The following is a 20,174-nucleotide window of genomic DNA, read 5'->3' as shown; positions in this document are numbered from 1 at the left end:
CCTACTCGCCATATGCCTTTTCCTTTGCCACCTCTCTTCACTTTACGCCGCAGCTCCTTGTACTCCTGTCTACTTTCTTCATCTCTCTGACTATCCCACTTCTTCTTTGCTAACCTTTTCCTCCATATACTTTCCTGTACTCCCTCATTCCACCATCATGTCTTTGTCTTCCTTCCTCTGTCCAGAGGACACACCAAGTACCTTCCTAGCTGTCTCCCTCACTATTTCTGCAGTGGTTGCCCAGGCATCAGGCAACTCTTCACTACCACCAAGTGCCTGTCTTAACTCCTCCCTGAACTCCACACAACATTCTTCCTTCTTCAACTTCCACCGTTTGATCCTTGGCTCTGCCTTCACTCTCTTCCGCAGCTTGATCTCCAAAGTCATCCTACAGACCACCATCCGACACTGCCTAGATATATGTTCTCCCCTGTCAGCCCCTTGTAGTCTCCAATCCCTTTCAGATTGTGCCTCCTACATAAAATATAGTCCACCTGTGTGGACTTTCCTCTTGTGTTCCTCCCTATTCTTGAAATATGTATTAACCACAGCCATTTCTATCCTTTTTGCAAAATCCACCACCATCTTTCCCCCCACATTCCTCTCCTTGGCACCATACCTGCCCATCACCTCATCACCTCTGTTCCCTTCACCAACATGCCCACTGAAGTCCGCTCCAATCAGCACTCTCTCCTCCCTGGGTACCCTTTCCACCACTTCATCCAACTCATGCCAGAACTCTTCTGTCTCACATCCAACTTGTGGGGCATGTGCACTGATAACATTCATCACCACACCTTATATTTCCAGCTTCATACTCATCACTCTGTCCGACACTCTCTCCACCTCCAATACAATCTTGACATACCCTTCCTTCAGAATTACCCCTACCCAATTTCTCCTCCCATCCACACCATGGTAGAAGAGTTTGCACTCACCTCCAATGCTCCTGGCCTTACTTCCCTTCCACCTGGTCTCTTGCACACACAGTATATCTACCTTCTTTCTCTCCATCATATCAGCTAGCTGATGATGATAATGATGATGGATTACATTGATATAGTGCTTATCTAGACACCCAAAGTGCTTCACAGTGAAGGGGTGGGGGGGGAACTCACCTCAGCCACCACCAATGTGTAGCACCCAACTGGGCGATGCACGGCAGCCATCTTCCGCCAGAACGCTCACCACACATCAGCTTGAGGCCAGCTCTCTCCCTTTACCAGTCATAGTGCCAACATTCAAAGTTCTGACTCTCACCTCCACGTTCCTACTCTTCCTCCTCTCCCACTGCCTCTGAACATGCCTTCCCCCTCTCCTCCTTTGCCCAACAGGAGCATAGTTCCCACCGGCACCCTGATGGCCAACAGTACCGGTGGCAGCCGTTGGTAACCCGGGCCTTGACCGATCTGGTATGGAAATCTGATTTATGATCTGCATATTTGATTTGCTCCACCTGCCGCCCAATGACTGCTGGGATAGGTTCCAGCATCCCCGTTGGGATAAGCGGCGTGGATAATGGATGGATGGATGGATGGATATTTGATTTGGCAAAGGTTTTACACCGGATCCCTTCCTGATGAAACCCTCCCCATTTATATGGGCTTTGGGACCGGCACTAAAAATGTACTGGCTTGTGCGTCCTCAGTGGCTGGGTTTTTAGTCATAAATACTCCCAAATACTTAACGGAATCCTTTACCGGGATATTTCCGATTACAGAATAATCACAATCATGTTGAGAAAAAAAATTCACACTTTGACACATTCAAGCTAAGACTTGAAGCATACTGTTGCAGCTATTTATGTGCCTAGGACGAGGCTAACGTCATTGATGACCGTATTTCTTCATCTGTACTGTTATGGCGGTTGGCAAACAACTTTCTGGTACATTACCGCCACCAGCTGAAAGGGAGTATAAATCGGGCAACTCAAATAAAAAAAAAACAACAAAAAAACAAAAGAAACAAAATGAAATATAAGATGAAGTACAGAAAATTACATTCACATCCCACGTGTTGATGCCAAGGGTCTCGCTCCACCTTTTTTTTGGATTTACGGAGTCAACGGCGTTATCGTAAGAATATCATATAAACTGCCTTCTACAAGCTTCCGGTCGATTGCTTGTTGTTTGTGAAGACCAACGTCCGTCCATCGTCCTCAGGCCGTCGTTGTGAGACACATTTGGAGCTGAATGCTTACAGTATCGTTTGGTCAAACATAAGCACAAAAAGGTAATGATTTAACCGAGCTTGAATTGGTTTAAAATGGAGCTAGTTTTGATTGCAATTACGTATCAATTTCGTACGTATGCTGTGCTTGCTAGCTAATGTTAGCTGTTAACGTTAGCTAAATGTCGAGCGTGCACCGTTTATGTCGGCTAAAGTGCTGGATGAGAAAAGGCCCGATGTTAAGAAACATTACTACCGTCTCCAAATGAACGATTATCATAGAAATGTTGTAGCTTTGTGTCGCCAAAATTGTTAGCTAGAGAAATCTGCTTTGGTTGAATTTTGACTCATTGTTGTCTGTTGCTTCCTTAACCATTAATAGCTCTTTGCCGTTGTATTAGCGTAGCAATCGGCGTGTGAAGTAAGTACTAAGGTTTACGTCTGAGCCAGCTAATAAGGTAGTTTGGAAAGTTTGTTAGTGAGATAGCCGGCGACATATTTTATATTTGTTCTGCACAGATGTCAGAAGACCTCATGAAACAGTTAAGCAGCTATAAAGCGCAGCTACAGCAAGTGGAGGCTGCCTTATCTACCGATCAAGAAAATGAAGACCTTCTGAAACTTCAAAGAGACCTACAGGTGTGTGCGCGTGTGTGTGTGTGGGGGGGGGGTCGTCACACAATGCAATAATATATCAGATGTGCCACCCAGGAACCGCTAATTCCCTCTTGTGATTTGGTTTTCCTCTCAGGAAGTCATTGAGCTGACAAAAGACCTCCTGACATCACAGCCATCAGATGGTACTTCCAGTGCCAACAGTTCTGATGCAGCCCCTCTGAAGCACAACTGGAATGTGGGGGACAAGTGTATGTCTGTGTGGAGTCAGGATGGACAGTGAGTGTCACCAGCCTCTTCTCACTGCAAATACAATACTACATCCAGTAGCACTTAATGTACCAACATTTGAAGGATGGCATTGGCTTGTTGCCAGCAAAATTGGGGCATGATTTGACATTAGATTTCGTTCTCGCCACGGGTTCCACAATGGCACACTGTAAATGTAACCACTGGTCCTGGCATCAACATGATGCCAGATCTTCCAGTGTAACCTTATACTGCCTTACACATCAGTATTTTACACTGCCGTAAAATATTCTACAACATAATGTGTTAAGTAGGGCCCAAGTCTTTGACTTGTACTCACCTGCTTACAGACGTGATTCTTTGGCAGGTTGTATGAGGCTGAGATTGAGGAGATAGACGGAGAGAACGGCACTGCAGCCATCACCTTCAGTGGTTATGGAAATGCTGAAGTAATCCCGCTGCAGAACCTCAAACCACTGGAAGAAGGGAAGCGTCGTGATGAGGATGGAATTGCAAAGCCCAAATCCAGGTATTATCCAATAGGAGTTAAAATAGGTGCTCTTTTTTAAACCTTGCACTCATGCTGAAGCTGTTGGTGTGATGCATGCATAATAAGTGTCATTTAACTTTACACCAATATTGTTTTATGGTTATAGTGATGCATTAGTTTGTTTTGTTTTTTCTCAGCAGCAAAGTTACAACATGTGTTTTAAACAATTTCTTGCCTCTTAATCATTAAAACATCAATTTGGTTTACTTTTACGTTGTGGAAATAATGTTAATGTCAATTTTCCCATGTCATTCAAGGAAAGAGCAGATAGCAGAGCAGAGGGAATATAAGAAGAAGAAAGCACAGAAGAAGGTGCAAAGGATGAAGGAGTTGGAGCAGGAGAGGGAGGACCAGAAGTCAAAATGGCAACAATTCAACAACAAAGCCTATTCAAAAAACAAGAAAGGACAGGTCACTATTTTAAAATCTATATTAATTTCATTTTAGAGTGGGGCTGGATACCCCTCAGTACATAGTGCACACAGTTATTGTGTGAAGATGTCTGCTAAAAGGTTTGATTTTTTTTTTTTTGATTTTTTTTTTTTGGTCAGCCTTCAACGGTAGTTTGTGTAATAAGCTTTATAAAAGTTCCATGCAAGCAATGGCACTTACATGCAACATAACTGCATTAGATACATCTTTGTCCAAGCTGGCATTTCATATCACATAAATTATCACTGAAAACTTTACTTTGCAATACACCTGCATAAATTAAAGCTATAATATTCAACTTTGGAGGACTGAGCTAGTGAGCTACATTTTGAAATTACAAAGCCAAAAAACCCACTTGCCCACCCCCAACCACATGCTTCCTCCTCACCTCCCATAACACCCCCCTCCAAACAGGTTCATGTGAGTACATGAGTCTGCTCACCATAACTGGCAAAACTTGTATTGTCATTGATAGACTATGTATCTAAAAATATTTTTTCAGTGAATCTCTTAGTTATACCAGTATTGTTGTTGTGAAGCACTTTTGTACTTGTAGGTGTAGTATTTATAAAGATGGAGATCACTAGTTTCAAAGCAATGGCACTTAAACCCAAGCCCAGTTCCCACCCTTGGCCCTACCCTTCCGTTTCATGCACGATCATGTAGGGTGTCCCGTAGAATTGGGCGATTGGATGAATATATTGGCAGTCGATGATTAGCGGGTTCTAATCGGTGGTTGGTCTTTTTGGGTGAGTTTTATTTATTTATTCATTATTTTTGTCCTTTTATTTTGCTAATTTAATGGTCTGCTTCCTCGAGAGTTGACCTCAATAAATAATTAACTTGTAAAACGCAATTCAAAGCGTGCGCGAATAGGAACTGGAAGTTGGAGTTGGGCCATATGCACGTTCTTGTTGCACTGATTTCCGACAAGTCTTTCACAAAACGGCAGTGACTGCTCTGCAGTGACTAAATGACAATTAAACCATCTTTAGTGGTTGGTGTCCAATTAGTTGGTGCTGAAAAGCAACGTCAATTCATAAATTATATTGATCATTTAATAGCATAGTTATCATATCCCTACCTGTTTGTTCATGTGGAGGCGACAAACGGAGGCATCTCATCTGACAAGATCAGACTTTTTTTCCCCCTCAGTTGCGTCAGACAGCTTTTCAGCCTGTCTTTACAACTTATTACTTAGCAAAGATCTCAAGGTGATTTATTTTGTTTAATTGAAGAAGAGTAGCCTATAGGCCTAAATGTTTCAGTAAAACTACTACTACTACTTTCGGCTGCTCCTGTTAGGGGTCGCCACTGCAGATCATCCTTTTCCATTTCTTCCTGTCCTGTGCATCTTCCTCTGTCACGCCAGCCACCTGCATGTCCTCCCTCACCTCATTCATAAACCTCCTCTTTGGCCTTGTTCTTTTCTTCTTCAGTGGCAGCCCCATATTCAGCATCCTTCTCCAAGTATACCCGGCATCTCTACTCTAAACGTGTCCAAACCATTTCAATCTTACCTCTGTTGCTTTGTCTCTAAACCGTCCAACCTGAGCTGTCCCTCTAATATACTCTTTCCTAATCCTGGCCTTCGTCACTCCCAATGAAAATCTTAGCATCGTCAACTCTGCCACCTCCAGCTCTGCCTCCTGTCTTTTCGTCAGTGCCACCGTCTCCAAACCATACAACACAGATGGTCTCGCTACCATCTTGTAAACCTTTCCTTTAACTCTTGCTGGTATTCTTCTGTCGCAAATAACTCCTGACACTCTTCTCCACCCACTGCTTATCCTGCTCTCAGGGTCGTGGGGATACTGGAGCCTATCCCAGCAGTCATTGGGCGGCAGTATGGGAGACACCCTGGACAGGCTGCCAGGCCATCACAGGGCCTAACTTCAAATAATCATGCAAAATTTTAAAATCCGTTGGAATATTTTAGTTTAATGTAGATGCAAAGGAATATGTAACTGGATCGTTATAACAAACATTTCAGAAAAAATGCTATGCACGATGTCAATAGAACTTTGTGTAAATGACAATTTGTGAGTGACCGTAGTTATTTTCATGTCCCATTTATGAAGCTTGAAAAAAGATCCAGCAGCAAAATTTCTGCACATCCCTGCTCGTCTGATATCAGTGCAGGGCAGAATTTCTATGAGCAGGATATGTTAACATGCTTCTTGGCTATTAAATAGAGTAATCTGTCTTGTTCTGTCCAACAAACTTGGTCAGATTTGTCACTATAATGTGATAATGGTAGCAAGAAACAGGCTTTAATGTAAAATGTATAGTACTATTGTCATAACCATGTTGTAATGTTCCAGCCAGGAACTCCTGAGCAAACCAGGCAAATAATAACATTGTGAGCAGCAGACATAATGATGATGTAACGAGTGGTGTCCCAGTTCCTTGGTAAAGATTTCAAACCCTACCCCTTGTAGCTCCGTTCTGAAGGGCCACTACCCAGTAGAGGGCACTCTAAAACTAGGGGTGGGTGGGCCTGGGCCCATGTCCTTCCACCTGTACACAAGATCTGTAGTAACACTGAAAGAGACTTTATGCATGCTCAGTGATCCAGATAAGGAAATCACAGAAAGTTGAATCGGTTCATCTGGACACAACGTTTGAGAGAAACGTTTCATCACTCATCTAAATGACCTAAGTCCCAACTGACTGCAGGTATGCCCACCCTTGTAAAAAGCACAGTGGCATAACAACCGAAACTTACCATCCGTTTCACGTCAGGCCAGGACTACGCAGTCTACACCCATCTACAGGCCAATGGCCACTCTTTTTAAGGATGAAGATATGCATATCCTTGATTGGAACGAACGCCAGTTTGAACACAACCACAACCTAGCTGTGGATACATGTAGCAACCGTTTGTTTATTCTATGCAACGTGTGTTCTCGACGCTTCTTTTTGCTCGAAAGTGCGTTTATAAGTTAAGAGAAGTTAATTGTTACTTCGTAAAATTATTGCCTGCTGCCATTTGTTATTTAGGGAACAGTTTTTTTTAACTTGATAAGTACCTGGCTCTGACAGAAGTAGGAAAAATTCTTCGAGTTAGTGCGTACCGTTTTAGGCCATAAGCCTACTCGATCAAAAGGAGTTCATCAATCATTGTTAGCTTTTGTGCAATCGTTGGGCGTTCAAATAGAATTGGAAGGGACAAGAAATATTTTTTTCAGATTACCAAAAGTTGTCACACATCAAGGTGAAGATGCAAAATTAATTTCAGAAGAGAGACGAGCTGTCTGATTGGCTCGGATTAACAGATCAGATTTGACCACGGGGAAGCAAACCAACACTAGAGTTTGTTCAGATCTTTTCATCTCCAGGAAACCGCCTGCTCTTTACGACAAGACGAACATAGACTGGGCACCTACTTTAAACTTGGGACACAACAAATTCAGGCCTGCAGATTCATCACTGAAAAGAATCATTAGAGGTCAAAAATGGAAGCAACAACAGGCAAACCAAGATGAAGGCAATCAGACCCCTGTCAACTTACCAAACAATAAGGAAGGATACATCGAAACCGCATTGGTAACAAAGGCTGTATCTTGTCAAACTGATATGATCTGTGAAGAGATGTATGACTTGAGGGGGGAAAAAAGGTATGAAAATGTGGTAGCAAAGCTTGATAAGTTATCCTTTACTGAAGAATCATTGAAGGAAGATGACAAAAAAGTTGTAGTATACACAGGGCTTCCAAATTTTGTCACCCTGTCTTCAGTATTTAGCCTTGTTGAGCCATATATACCTTTAACACAGAGTTCTTTATTGACAACATTTCAGCGGTTCATGGTCCTTTTACTGCGACTGAGGCTTAATCTGTCTGTTGAAGATGTAGCATATAGATTCGATTTACCCAAGTCTACCATATCAAGAATATTCCTACGGATGCTAGACATTGCCTTTGTTAAGGTTTTCATTTTTGATTAGATGGCCAGAAAGAGAAGAAATATGGAAAACAACACCACTTACATTTTGACAGCATTTTGGGACCAATGTGACAGTAGTGAGAGACTGATTTGACGTTTTTGTGGAGAAACCTTTGAGTTTACTTGAAAGGGCACAAACATTTTCAACATATAAGCATCACAATACCGTAACATTTTTGATTGGAATTTCTCCACAAGGAGTTATAACATTCATCTCTAAGGCATGGAGTGGAAGAGCCAGTGATAAATTCATCATTGAAAATTGTGGACTGCCTGATAATCTACTGCCAGGCGATGTCATTCTTGCAGATAGGGGATTTAATATTGAAGAAAGTGTTGCCTTTATTATGGAGAAGTCAAAATCCCAGCATTTACTAGAAGGAAGAAACAACTTGCTGCACATGATGTGGAGAGTACAAGAAAAATTGCCTCTGTAAGGATTCACATTGAGAGAGTGATTGGACTTGTACATAGAAAATACAGAATTCTGCAGTCTACCCTTCCAACAGAATATTTAGATACAAAAGATGTTAATGGTGTAACAACAATTGATAAAATTGATTTGGTTGCTTGTGCCTTATCAAATACTTGCAGTCGCATAGTTCTTGCAGAATAAATTAGGTTTCAAACTTTCCTTGTAAAGTACTTAGTTACAAGTTCTGGTAGTAGGCAGTTCTTAAAAGAATGAAGATCCTTCTTCAACAGTCGTTTTCAACATCAATAAACATCTTTCTCTGTCCACAAGACAAAATCTCCAAAGATGGCTTCTTTATACATATTGATCTAGCTCTGTACCTGGTAATATATGCATGAGATCTTGATAATTGCATACCACCACTACACTCAACAAGGCAAAAGTTTTTCTTTTTTAGGCCTGCTTCAATGCTTGAGTCATGTGTGCAAAAAGGGCACTTTATTTCTAATGAACCAATCCCACAACAAGAACAATATGTGATTCCATCTTGGGATACACCCATGAAGGGTAGATCCTTTGAAATCACAAAGCCACAGTCCTTTACTTGAAAATGTGTATGTTTTGTAGCTATTTTATCTTTATATGCATCAAGTGCCACTTTTTCATGGGTGCATCCCCATCTTGTTGCCTTGGTAGTGAAATGATTTAAGTGAGGGTAACAAATTCTCTTGATGAGGCTTTGAGAAGGGCACTTGATATTTGTCCTACAGCAAGATTTTAATGTTGATGAGGAAATGCGTCCTGCCTTGAATTGTAGCCAAAGCTTAGATTTTGCCTGTTCCCAAGTTAGCTCTTCAACACATTTAATTTGCTCATCAGTTACACTGAGGTCAATCTTTCCACAATGATCAGTTCATTGTTCGTATGTCATGGCATATTTTCTTCATCATTTCGTTCTGATAAAACCTTTGGCATCAACCTATTCAATAATGCTGGGATGTAGCTATCTTAATATGGCTCAATCAGTGAAAGAATAACAGGTTTCGGTTTGTTTCCACTGAGACTTTTGTAAAACTTTGTAATTTCATCATGTGTTGGAGGAGGTACTGCAGTAGTGGAAGTTGGCTGGGTATTTCTTTGCCTCATTTCCCTTAGATCAATTGTAAGGTCCAAGTTTTCTCTTAGATTTAGGGGCAGTGAAGTCTGTTTCAGACACCATACTGTATGGTACCTTTTCCAAAGACAGAGGAAGCATCCAGTATGCCTTCTTCTTTGTGCATGTCTTTGAATCTCTGATTCTTTCTGTTGCCTCTATGGCAAAGAGGAGAGCTGCAACATGAGTACATGACTCACCAAGGTCTGCCATACAATTGCAATGTCTAGCTAATATTTACCCATCCTTTTTTGAAATTATCCAGGGGTGAACGGCTGTTTCATTCATTCTTTGTGAGTGGCGTACCTGGAAAGAAGTAAAATAAGAAATTATAATTGAATAGCATTTAAAGTAGGTGTCTAAAGTGTGATGGACTGGCGGCTTGTCCAGGGTGTCTGCCTGCCTGCCGCCCGATGACTGCTGGGATGGGCTCCAGCATCTCCGTGACCCTGAGTAAGGATAGGCAGTTTGGATAATGGATGGATCTAAAGTATCAAATGAATTGCACATTCCTTGTTAATAGTTAAAGCAAATGACATCAAAATAAACAATGAAAGCGAAGTTTGTTTAAGTTTGGACAATAACCCCTGCTTTATTGGGCAGGGTCCATTTCAAATGAACGCATAGTACAGAAGAATTAAATATTTTCTCAAGTTATCTTACCCTGCAATGAACAAGGGTGTTCCCATTACAGGCTTTAAGCAACAATATTTCTTTAACCCATCCACGCAAAAATTGATTGTAGGCCTCTAGACTCTTGAAATTCTTAAGTTCTTCATGGGTGTAGGCACTTTTTGTAAATAGCAGGTAGTTCACAAATATTTGGATATGTTATTGTAGGATATTCAGCCAGGCTTGTGGTCCAGTTCTTTTTAGGAATAACATATGGATCCATGCCATCCACTAAGCTTATCTTCTCTCAATATCAGTTTTTTGCTTTTGGCTCGAGCGAATCAAAATAGTTCTTTAGACATGATATTATAGGCCTAAATGATTGAATCCCAAATAGAGAGGGGATTGGGGTTGAGGGGTTTAGGGTGAGGAGAGTGAGGTTGAAGGACGGGAGTGGGGTTGAGGGTGAGGGGAGTGGGGTTTAGGGAGAGGGGAGTAGGGTTGAGGGAGTTAGGGAGTGGGGTTGAGGGAGTGAGGGTAAGGTGAGTGGGGTTGAGGGAGAGGGGAGTGAGGTCAAGGGGGAGGGGTCAGGATGGGAGAGGGGAGGCAGGCAATTGCAGAGGTCACAGCCTGCTTCAGAGCATTTCACCCTCTTTTTATTGACGAGATAAAAAGATCTGACAAGGCCATGGTGGTCGATGTCATCCGCTTTTGGGCCGTCAGTCGCCGCCCTGCAGCACACATCAAGGTGGTCATCCTTGAGCCGGTTCCTCAATGATATCTCCGTCCTTCTTTTATTCTCTCCTTGGTCCTGTGGTTGGTGAGAACTGGTGGTTGCCTGACAACGTGGCTTGTTTTGTTGATGATAACTAGTTAGCTAGCTGGCTGAGTTGACCAGGGCTAATCAGCGCAGTTGAATGACGGGGTGATGGAGAAAATAATACAGCAACGTTATCACTTGGTTATAAATAAATAAAATAAAGGGGGTGGGCAAACGCAAGTACAGTATGACCAAAGAGTCTTCTTGGCCGCCCGTCATGGTCTTTCGAGAGCTAGCTAACGTAACGTTAGTTTGCAGCAGGTATTGATACAACGCAGCTGACTGTAGCCAACATGAACAGCTGTTAACTCGAAAAGAAATTAACTACCTAACATTTAAGGTGTGTTACTGTAACGAATATAAAACATTCGACTCTAAGACTAATGTAGATACAGCAGGCCGCCCAAATACAAACTGTTCAGTCTTTTACAGCAGTTTACCATAAAACGTTTTTTCTCCCTCCTGAACTGTTTTTCAACAACCCCTTCTCTTTTCTCCGCAACAACAATACAGACAATACAGTAACACGCAAATTCTTATTATTAAGAACGGGATGGTTATACATGTACACATATTTTATAGCCTAACGTTACTCATGATATTTATAAATTGAAAACAAGCTGATTTTAATTAATGCGCGCCTGTTGAGACGATGGGCGTCTGGTGGGGGTGATTTCGGTCTATCGTAACTCTACTGCACAGTCAGTGACCGGCAATCTGGAATAAAATATGTAGCTATACATATACTCAAATCAATACATAGAAAATAAGCTGAATTCCACTAGAAACTTATCTCACAGGTGATCCAACTCGAAGGCTGTCTTCAAAAAAGCTCCGTTGTCTATGCTGGCTGCCTTCAACAAGCTTTGCTGTCACTGAGCTCACGTGCCGCTGTCACTCTTGAGTTCACTCTTCGCAATTGCGAGAAATCTCCCAACATGACACGAAACGGACCCATAGATATGAAGCCAAAATGTTTTAAGATACTGATAACCTGTCTATTAACTCGATTACTATTGGTCCAAACCACGGAAATTACAAGAAAGAGGGGCTGAATGGGCTGAACTTGAAACACGCTATTAAACACTTTCAGAGAGGATTTGAATTGCTATTTTTATTCTCAGTTCTTATCATTTTGGCGCTGGTGATTTTCCTTTGGCGCTGGCTAAAACCTCTTTGGGGGGTGCCAAAAATTCCTCTATGCAGGAAAAACCTTGGTATTGGTATACAATGAAATTTTGTGCTCTGGCTCTCTGCCATAACACAAGGACAGGACAAACCAGCCCCCCCCCCCAAAAAAACCCCCACTACAGACCTACACAGACTATGTACACAAATTTATACATTATATACACAATATAGAAAAGTACAGGATAATGCAACAGTGTAAGGTGCATATGGGTGCATCAGCTTGTTCAGCAACCTGACTGCCTGTGGAAAGAAACTTAGTGAGACAGGTGGTGTGTGATTTGATGCTCTGTTAACGTCTTTTAGATGGAGGGCGTGAGAACAACATGAACAGGGTGGCTGGTGTCCTTAATGATGTTTTGGGCTTTCCTTTTACAGTGAGTGGTGTAAATATTATGACGTTGTTTGTGGTAGTTCCATGCCAGTGATTATTGCTGCTGTCTTTACAGTCCTTTGAAGCACTCTATAGTCCTGAGCAGTCAGGTTGCCAAACCACACTGTGATATAGAGCCTGTCAACACACTCTTCATGGTACTGCAATAAAAGTTCATAAGAGATTTTGTACTCCTACCAAAACTCTTGAGACACCTCAGAAAATACAGTCTCTGCTGTGCCTTATTCAGTATACAATTGGTGTTGAGAGGCCTTTTAAGGATGTCTGTGATGTGTAAACCGAGAAATCGAAAACTGCCCACATTTTCAACAGATTGACCCATTGATTGAAATAGGAATGTGATTTTCTCTGATCTTAAGTGAACAGTGATTTATTTTCTTATTGACATTTAGATAGAGGTTATTAATCCCTCCTATAGACCTTCTCATCACTGTTGCTTATTAGTCCAATCACTATGGTGTCATCTGCAAATTTAATAATGTTGTCATATTTGGTAACACAGTTGTGTGTAAACAGACTACAATGAGGGACTGAGACAGCAGCCCTGAAGTGCCAGTCCTAAGAACTAATGTAGTTCAGACAGAGTTGCCCAGACAAGACCTCTTGAGTTTCAACACCATTTTGGATGGTACAATTGTATTAAAAGCAGAGTTGTAATCAAACAACATTCTGACAGGTATTTACTTTTTGATGTGTACTCAAGCAGTATGCAGAGCAAGTGAGATAGCGTCATCGACAGATCTGTTGGAACATAAGGAAAACTGATGGGTCAACGGTAACACGAATGTTACATTTTATATACGATATAGCCAGTGCTTCCAGGCACTTAATAATAACAGACGTCAAAGCAACAGATCAGTAATCATTAAGGCAAGAGACAGGTGTTTTCTTAGGTACAGGCACAATGGTGGATTTCTTAAAACGCAGTGGAACCATACATAATGACAGGGATTTTTACTAACATGTTTAACCTGTGTTAAAAATGTTAGTAAAAATCTGAGATAGCTGAGTGTAACATGTCTTGAGGACACGGGATGGGATGCCGGTGGGGCCAGCAACTTTATGAACCTTAACTCTTAAAAAGATTTTACTCACATCAGTGTCACCTGTAGGTTGACTTCATCGAGTGGGCATTGTGCTGCTGTCACTGGGTCCAAGTTGTGGGCTTAAAAGCGGGCATAAAAGTTGTTGAGCTCATCCAGGAGAGATGTAGAGGTGTTGATAGCCACACTGGGTTTAGATTTATAGTCCATAATCGCCTGAATCCCCCTCCACATGTGCTGAGAGTCACAGCCACTGTAGTCATTTTCCAGTTTGTCCCTATATTGTCTTTAGCGGTGTTGATGGCGCTCCTGAAGTCATACCTGGATTTTTTTGTAGTGATCCTTGCCCCCTGATTTAGAAGCAGTGGTACGTTCCCTCAACCTCAGATGAATGTCACTGTTAGTCCAGGGCTTCTGCTTGGAGTAGGAGCGAATAGTCTGTACTGGGATACAGTTATCCACACAGAATTCTCTATAGCCAGTGACCAATTCAGCATACTCATCCAAGCTCGAGGCTGAATCCTTAAAGGATTTTCTCACAATGGCAGGGCTCCAGACTAACCTTTTTTTACTAGGAGCACTGTGACCCCTTACTGAAAATTTTAGGAGCACAAGCAGAAAATTTAGGGGCACACCTTAAATCGACCTGCAATGAAATCATTCACATTTTCCCCCATTTTAACTGTATTACTTATAAATGCTTTGGTAAATAGATCACTTACAGAAACTACAAAGTGATGATTTATTTTAAGTTCACAATGTCACATTTTAATTGAAATGGTGCTTTTTTGAATCAGAGAAATGGAATGTAAACATAAGGTATGTGGTCAGTAGCGTTACTGTCATTACAGTACAAGAACCACAGCTTAACAAATGTACATTCATAAATGTAAACAAAGTATGTGGTGAGTAACCTTCCTGTCATTACAGTGGAAAAACCACAACTAAACAAATACATTAAATGCAGTTTCATTAGTGTATCTGTCTCAGCATATTTTATGCTTCAAGCTGCTGTTGTGCTTAACTAGTGTGTCATGTTTAAACTGTGGAGTGCCGGTTGCCTCGACAAACTTGGTTTTCCCCACATGTTTTGGACCACATCTAGAGCACAAGATACAGTTCATGGTGTTGGTGTTTCTGCAATATCTAAGCCACGTAAACGCCCTCAGCCATTCCTGTCGGAAACATTTTCTTGCCTTTTTCGCCACAACGGCTTCTTCTGAATCTGACTCATTGTCTGATTTTTCCTCCTCGACCTCAGCAATTTGTTGCTGTAGAGGGCCTGGCTCTTGTACAGGAGGAACCATATGTGGAAAAAAATGCGTCAATGGTTCGTTTCGCCATTGTTGACTGAGTGTGACGTTAGACGCGACAACAGCGAGACACACTGATGAGTGTAGATGATGTGACCTGTGCAGTTGACCAATCACTCCCAGACCCTCCCCCTCTCACACACATTGGCCTACGCTGGCGGACTCACTCACTCCTCATTCAACATAAGAAGAAAAAAAAACGACAGCAAATTTGCTGGTCGCACACTGTCTCAAAAAATGGTTGCAAAATGCAACCATTTGGTCGCAGTCTGGAGCCCTGAATGGGCTGCACGCATTTCATTTTCTGCATGTAGGCACGAAGCAAGAGCACTAACAGGTGGTCAGATTTCCCAAAGTGAGGTCGTGGGATAGACCTGTAAACCGCCTTGATCGTGGAATAACAGCGGTCAGGAGTCTTACAGCCTCTGGTTGGGCAGGTGATGTGTTGTTGAAATTTTGGTAGTGCAGATTTCAGGATGCAGTGGTTAAAGTCCCCTGCCACAATTGAAATGGCCTCAGGGTGCAAGTTCTAATGCCTGCTAATGGTTCCATACAGTTTGACCAGCACTGCTGCAGTAGTAGCTTGCGGTGGTTATGTAGACAGCAGTTAGCAACACGTAGGGGAATTCCCTTGGGCGATAAAATGCTCTACACCTTATTGTTGGTTGTGCCAACACCTGCGAACATGACTAAGAGACTATTTCCACGTCGCCATGAATTGTTAATAAAGAAGCATACACCACCTCCCTTTAAGTTGCCAGTAGTCATTATGGAATGGTCCATGTGGTGCACAGAAAAACCCTCCGGTGGTTATACAGTCCTATCAAGTGAATTGGGGCCCAACCAAGTCTCTGTAAAGCAGAACATACAGCAGTCCTTCATGTCCCTTTGAGAGCTGATTCAGCAATGAAGGTCATCCAACTTATCGAGGGACTGGACATTAAAAAGCAGTATGCTGGGAATTGGGGCCGGGTAAGACACCATTATAGCCTCACCAGGGCGCCACCTCATTTACCTGTCCTCTGACAGTGCTGTCTGCAGCCATTACTCCATCATGGTAACTGTTTGTTTTAGGTAATCTCTTTTGGTAAGTGCCGCAGCTTCCACCCGTTGAGAACATCTAATCTTATGTCCAGTAAAGTCTGCCAATCATAGGTAATTATGCAAGACATGTTTCGTACAATACACACCAGTCAGCCAAAACATTAAAATGACTGACAGGTGAAGTGAATAACATTGATTATCTCATTACGATGGCACCTGTTAAGGGATGGGATATATTATGCAGCAAATGAACAATCAGTTCTTGAAATTGATGTATTGGAAGCAGGAAAAATGGGCAAGCATAAGGATCTGAGCGACTTTGATAGCGGCCAAATTGTGATGGCTAGATGACTGGGTCAGAGTATCTCCGAAATGGCAGATCTTGTGGGGTGTTCCTGGTATGCAGTCGTCAGCACCTATCAAAAGTGGTTCTAGGAAGGACAACCGGTGAACCAGTGAAGGGGTCATGGGTGCCCAAGACTCATTGATGCACATGGGGAGTGAAGGCTATCCCGTCTGGTCCAATCCCACACAAGAGCTACTGTAGCTCAAATTGCTGAAAAAAATAAATGCTGGCTATGATAGACTGGTGTTACAACACAGTGCACTGCAACCTGCTACATATTGGGCTGCGTAGCCATAGACTGGTCAGAGTGCACATGATGACCTCTGTCCACTGCCAAAAGTACCTACAATGGGCATGTGAGCATCAGAACTGGACCATGGAGCAATGGAAGAAGGCGGCTTGGTCTGGTGAACCAATCATGTGGACAGCCAGGTGCATGTGCATTGTTTATCTGGGGAAGAGGTGGCACCTGGGTGCACTATGGGAAGAAGGCCAGTTGGTGGAAAGAGTGATTTTTTTTTTTTTTTTTCCTGGGCGTGTTCTGCTTGGGAAACCTTGGGTCCTTGCATTCATGTGGATGTTACTTTGACATTTACCACCTACTTAAACATTGTTGCAGACCAAGTTACACCCCTTCATGGCAACAGTATTCCCTGATGGCAGTGGCCTTAGGTGGTTTTAATGTTTTGGCTGATCAGTGTAGAACATGAAAACAAACCACAAAGCAAGAGCAGCTCGTAGCAAGTTGCCATAGTACAGCACCAGCCCCATCGTCAATCATATCCTTGGCCAGGTAATCTTTCACTTCATCAGTTACCTCTTTCCAGCGGTTAATTGTCCTGTCGGAGTGCCTTTCTCAAATGCCTTTGTTTGTATTGGCCTTGTAGCCTCTAGTTGCATGGTTGTTGCTGATGCACTCATGAGGGATCCCCTCACTGTTTGATTGTCTCCATACTCTTTCGGGCACAAAACGGACTAGTAAATAGTGTCATTTAAGATGTGGCTGAGAAAACAACTTTGGATGCATGTATGAGCCATAGAACGAACGGTCACTGATAGAATGTGCACTGTAGCACAATACTATCGATCTCTCTGTAAAGGCAGAGAGATTGTCATATTGCAAATAGATTGCTATTTTCACTTTCACTGTAAATACGCCTTCAGCTGAGAACTGCTAAGCTGAACTGTCAAATTGTGTGCACAAAGTTGATGGACAGCCAGGAGGATGCCCCTTTTTCTCCTAGTGGATAAACAGCTTGCACAACTCGGGGGGGACCCTCCCTCCCTCCCTCCCTCTTCTCTCTGCAAGGTGGACAGTATTTTCAACTTCAGAGTTGTGTGAGCTGTTTAGCCAGTGTTCTGTAGTGGGGGGTAGGTGCTGTCTTCAGGCCGGATAATGTCAGAGTTGGTTGAAAGTGAAGGCAAAGTCTGTTTCTGGTTAAGGAAAACTGTAGAGTGCGGTGTTCGTTCTCTATATAATTGGCAATACAGACGATCCTTTCACTTTACAGAGACATTTGACTCGGTTAATATCAAAAATATTGCTTAATTAAGCTTTAAATATTGCATAATGCAGCTTTAAGTGTGTTCTGTTTAACCTTGTGTTGGCCCATCTCTGTCGCTGTCTCACTGCTGTAATGAGCAGCTGATAAATGAATGTGATCCATGACGATTAAGAGGGTATTTGCAAGTCGCACTGGTGTTCCTAGTTATAAATTTTAGCCTCTCCATGGTACAGCAAGACTAGGGCATTTGTCCGACAGCCCGTTATCCCGAATACACAAGTCCACTGCTCTGAAGGCCTGTTGTTCCAAAAATACACACACTCCCTGAAGTTTGTTGCCCTTAATATCTTGCTACTAATTCACATGAATAGGAGGTGTAACGTTAAAAGCATTTGTGAGAATGTAATTTCTGCTCAATAGCAATATCAACTTTCTTGTATTCATCTCTGGCCAGTTCAGATCAATGATTTGCAACGACACTGGACAGGGCAGGTGCTACACCTAAATATGTGATTCGTCAGATTATGTGACCATGCTTTTAAAACACGCCATTTCAGACTGGATAACACAGTCAGATTGATGTGGTTAAATTTAGGTATAACATTAGTATGGTTAAGATTAGGCATTCTGTTGGAGACTATTCATTTTTGATGTGCGTTTGATGTGGTTAACATTTGGATTAGCATCTGGGGGGATGGCCAAAATAGCTCATGTTAAGGGCAGGGTCACATAATCTCACGGGTCACAGATTTTGGTGTAACACCAGCAGTCACTTAAATAACAACTTCAGGGAAAGTGTATTTTCGGAACAACAGGCTTTCAGAGCAATGGGCATTGTTTGTCGGGCAACTGGCCTTTTGGTCCAATAGGACATTTTTTGGGCCATTGGGGTTTTGGAATAATGGTCCGCCAGAACAATGGCATGGCACCTAATTTTCCACTCTTAACTGCATGTGGCTATTAACGCAGGTGTTTGTGAATTGGACTTTTTTTTTTTTTTTTGCAATGAGGCTCATTTGCATAGAAAGAGGCCAATTTTGAGTAGTGTATGCAAAAATATGTGAAAATAGCACCGAGACACTATTTGCTTGGCAGCACAGTTACGGGTGTATTTTACGCTTTTCGAGTGCTTTGAAAATTACAGTTTCTCTTTGGCTTATTTTTGCAGGTTTAGTGGCCGCAAAAGACACGCAATCCTTTTGTGAATTCGCTCGTGGGTGTTTTGTCAGTGATTATTCGGGGTGTTTTGTGTTCTCCCTCATGCCGCTCAGCACTTGGCCGACCAATCGTGTGACTTCAGTGATGTTATTTGTCACCTGATCCAGCGGCCTAATCGTGTCAAACTAATCATTCAGTCAGTCGGGCTAAACATGATCACTCAACATGATCAAGTCAGGGACATTCATGTTTGTAGGGCTGCCCCACCAGCCGATCCACCTAAAGATGGTCACACTCTGGCAAACTTTTAATGTAGTTTGATGAGTTGGGGGACTGCATTACTTAAACTCAATGTCCACATTGTATTTGATGGACAGATTGCTCATCGTGGATTTTTTTCAATACATTCATGCTTTGTAACTTTTGTTTTAAAAAGTGCTATATAAATAAAGTTATTATTATTATTACACAGATAACCCATAATACCAAGGAACATTTTGTTTTGTTAACATTAATATTTTTATGTATTTTACAGGTGAAGAGGAGCATATTTGCATCTCCAGAAAGTGTCAATGGCAAGGTGGGAGTGGGAACATGCGGTATTGCAGACAAGCCTATGACCCAATACCATGACACATCAAAATACAATGTCAGACATCTAATGCCGCAGTGACCCAATATGTTGTGTAAATATTAACTTTTGCACTGTATACCTGCTGGAGCAGTGCTTTCCATTGTGTTTATACATTTAAGTTTCATAAGTAAAAACTTTGAAATGATTTGCTTGCACACCAGTGGTTTAATTGGACTAGGTTTTATAGATGGAACAATAAATTACAGTTTACTAAGGAATTTCCCAAAGTGTAACTAGGTCTCGTGTTGTGTTAGACCAGAGAATGGTATCTACGATAGTAATAGTTTAGTCCTCATTGCTGTATATATCTGGATACAACAGAGACCAAATACATTAAGGTTTATATCATTTCTACCAACCTAGACTGTTTGAATTTGAGGTTAGGTTTTGTGGGTTGAGCTGGTTTTTAAACATTTACCAGTTCTTCAAAAGTCTGTATATTGATCATAGTGAAAGTTTCAAAGTAAATCATGCAAAGCTAAATTGATTTTTTTTGTCTTTTTTTTTTTGTATATTTACCGGTCAAATAAATATTCCGTTTTATTTCAAGGTTTTTTGATACATGTCTCCACCTTACTTTGACCTCA

General features: G+C 42.0%; 1 protein-coding gene across 2 annotated transcripts; it reads left to right on the top strand.

Moving 5' to 3' along the window:
* The first annotated feature begins 1,964 nt into the window (after positions 1–1,964).
* Positions 1,965–20,150, top strand: smndc1 (survival motor neuron domain containing 1). 2 transcript variants are annotated; one of them, XM_056301862.1, is made up of 7 exons: positions 1,968–2,075; positions 2,163–2,232; positions 2,689–2,808; positions 2,921–3,063; positions 3,401–3,562; positions 3,841–3,994; positions 19,489–20,150. In XM_056301862.1, exons 3-7 carry the CDS (start codon positions 2,689–2,691, stop codon positions 19,624–19,626), a joined length of 717 nt encoding a protein of 238 aa, XP_056157837.1. In that variant the 5' UTR covers positions 1,968–2,075; positions 2,163–2,232; the 3' UTR covers positions 19,627–20,150. The 2 variants fall into 2 exon arrangements, with proteins under 2 accessions (XP_056157836.1, XP_056157837.1); XM_056301861.1 differs by having other exon boundaries at positions 1,965–2,232; positions 19,489–20,149.
* Positions 20,151–20,174: the final 24 nt, after the last annotated feature.

The sequence above is a fragment of the Lampris incognitus genome, unplaced genomic scaffold (genome assembly GCF_029633865.1).
Source record: "Lampris incognitus isolate fLamInc1 unplaced genomic scaffold, fLamInc1.hap2 scaffold_185, whole genome shotgun sequence".
NCBI lineage: Eukaryota > Metazoa > Chordata > Actinopteri > Lampriformes > Lampridae > Lampris > Lampris incognitus.
Note: the sequence above shows the minus strand (reverse complement) of the source record. Positions and strands in the feature narration are given on the sequence as shown.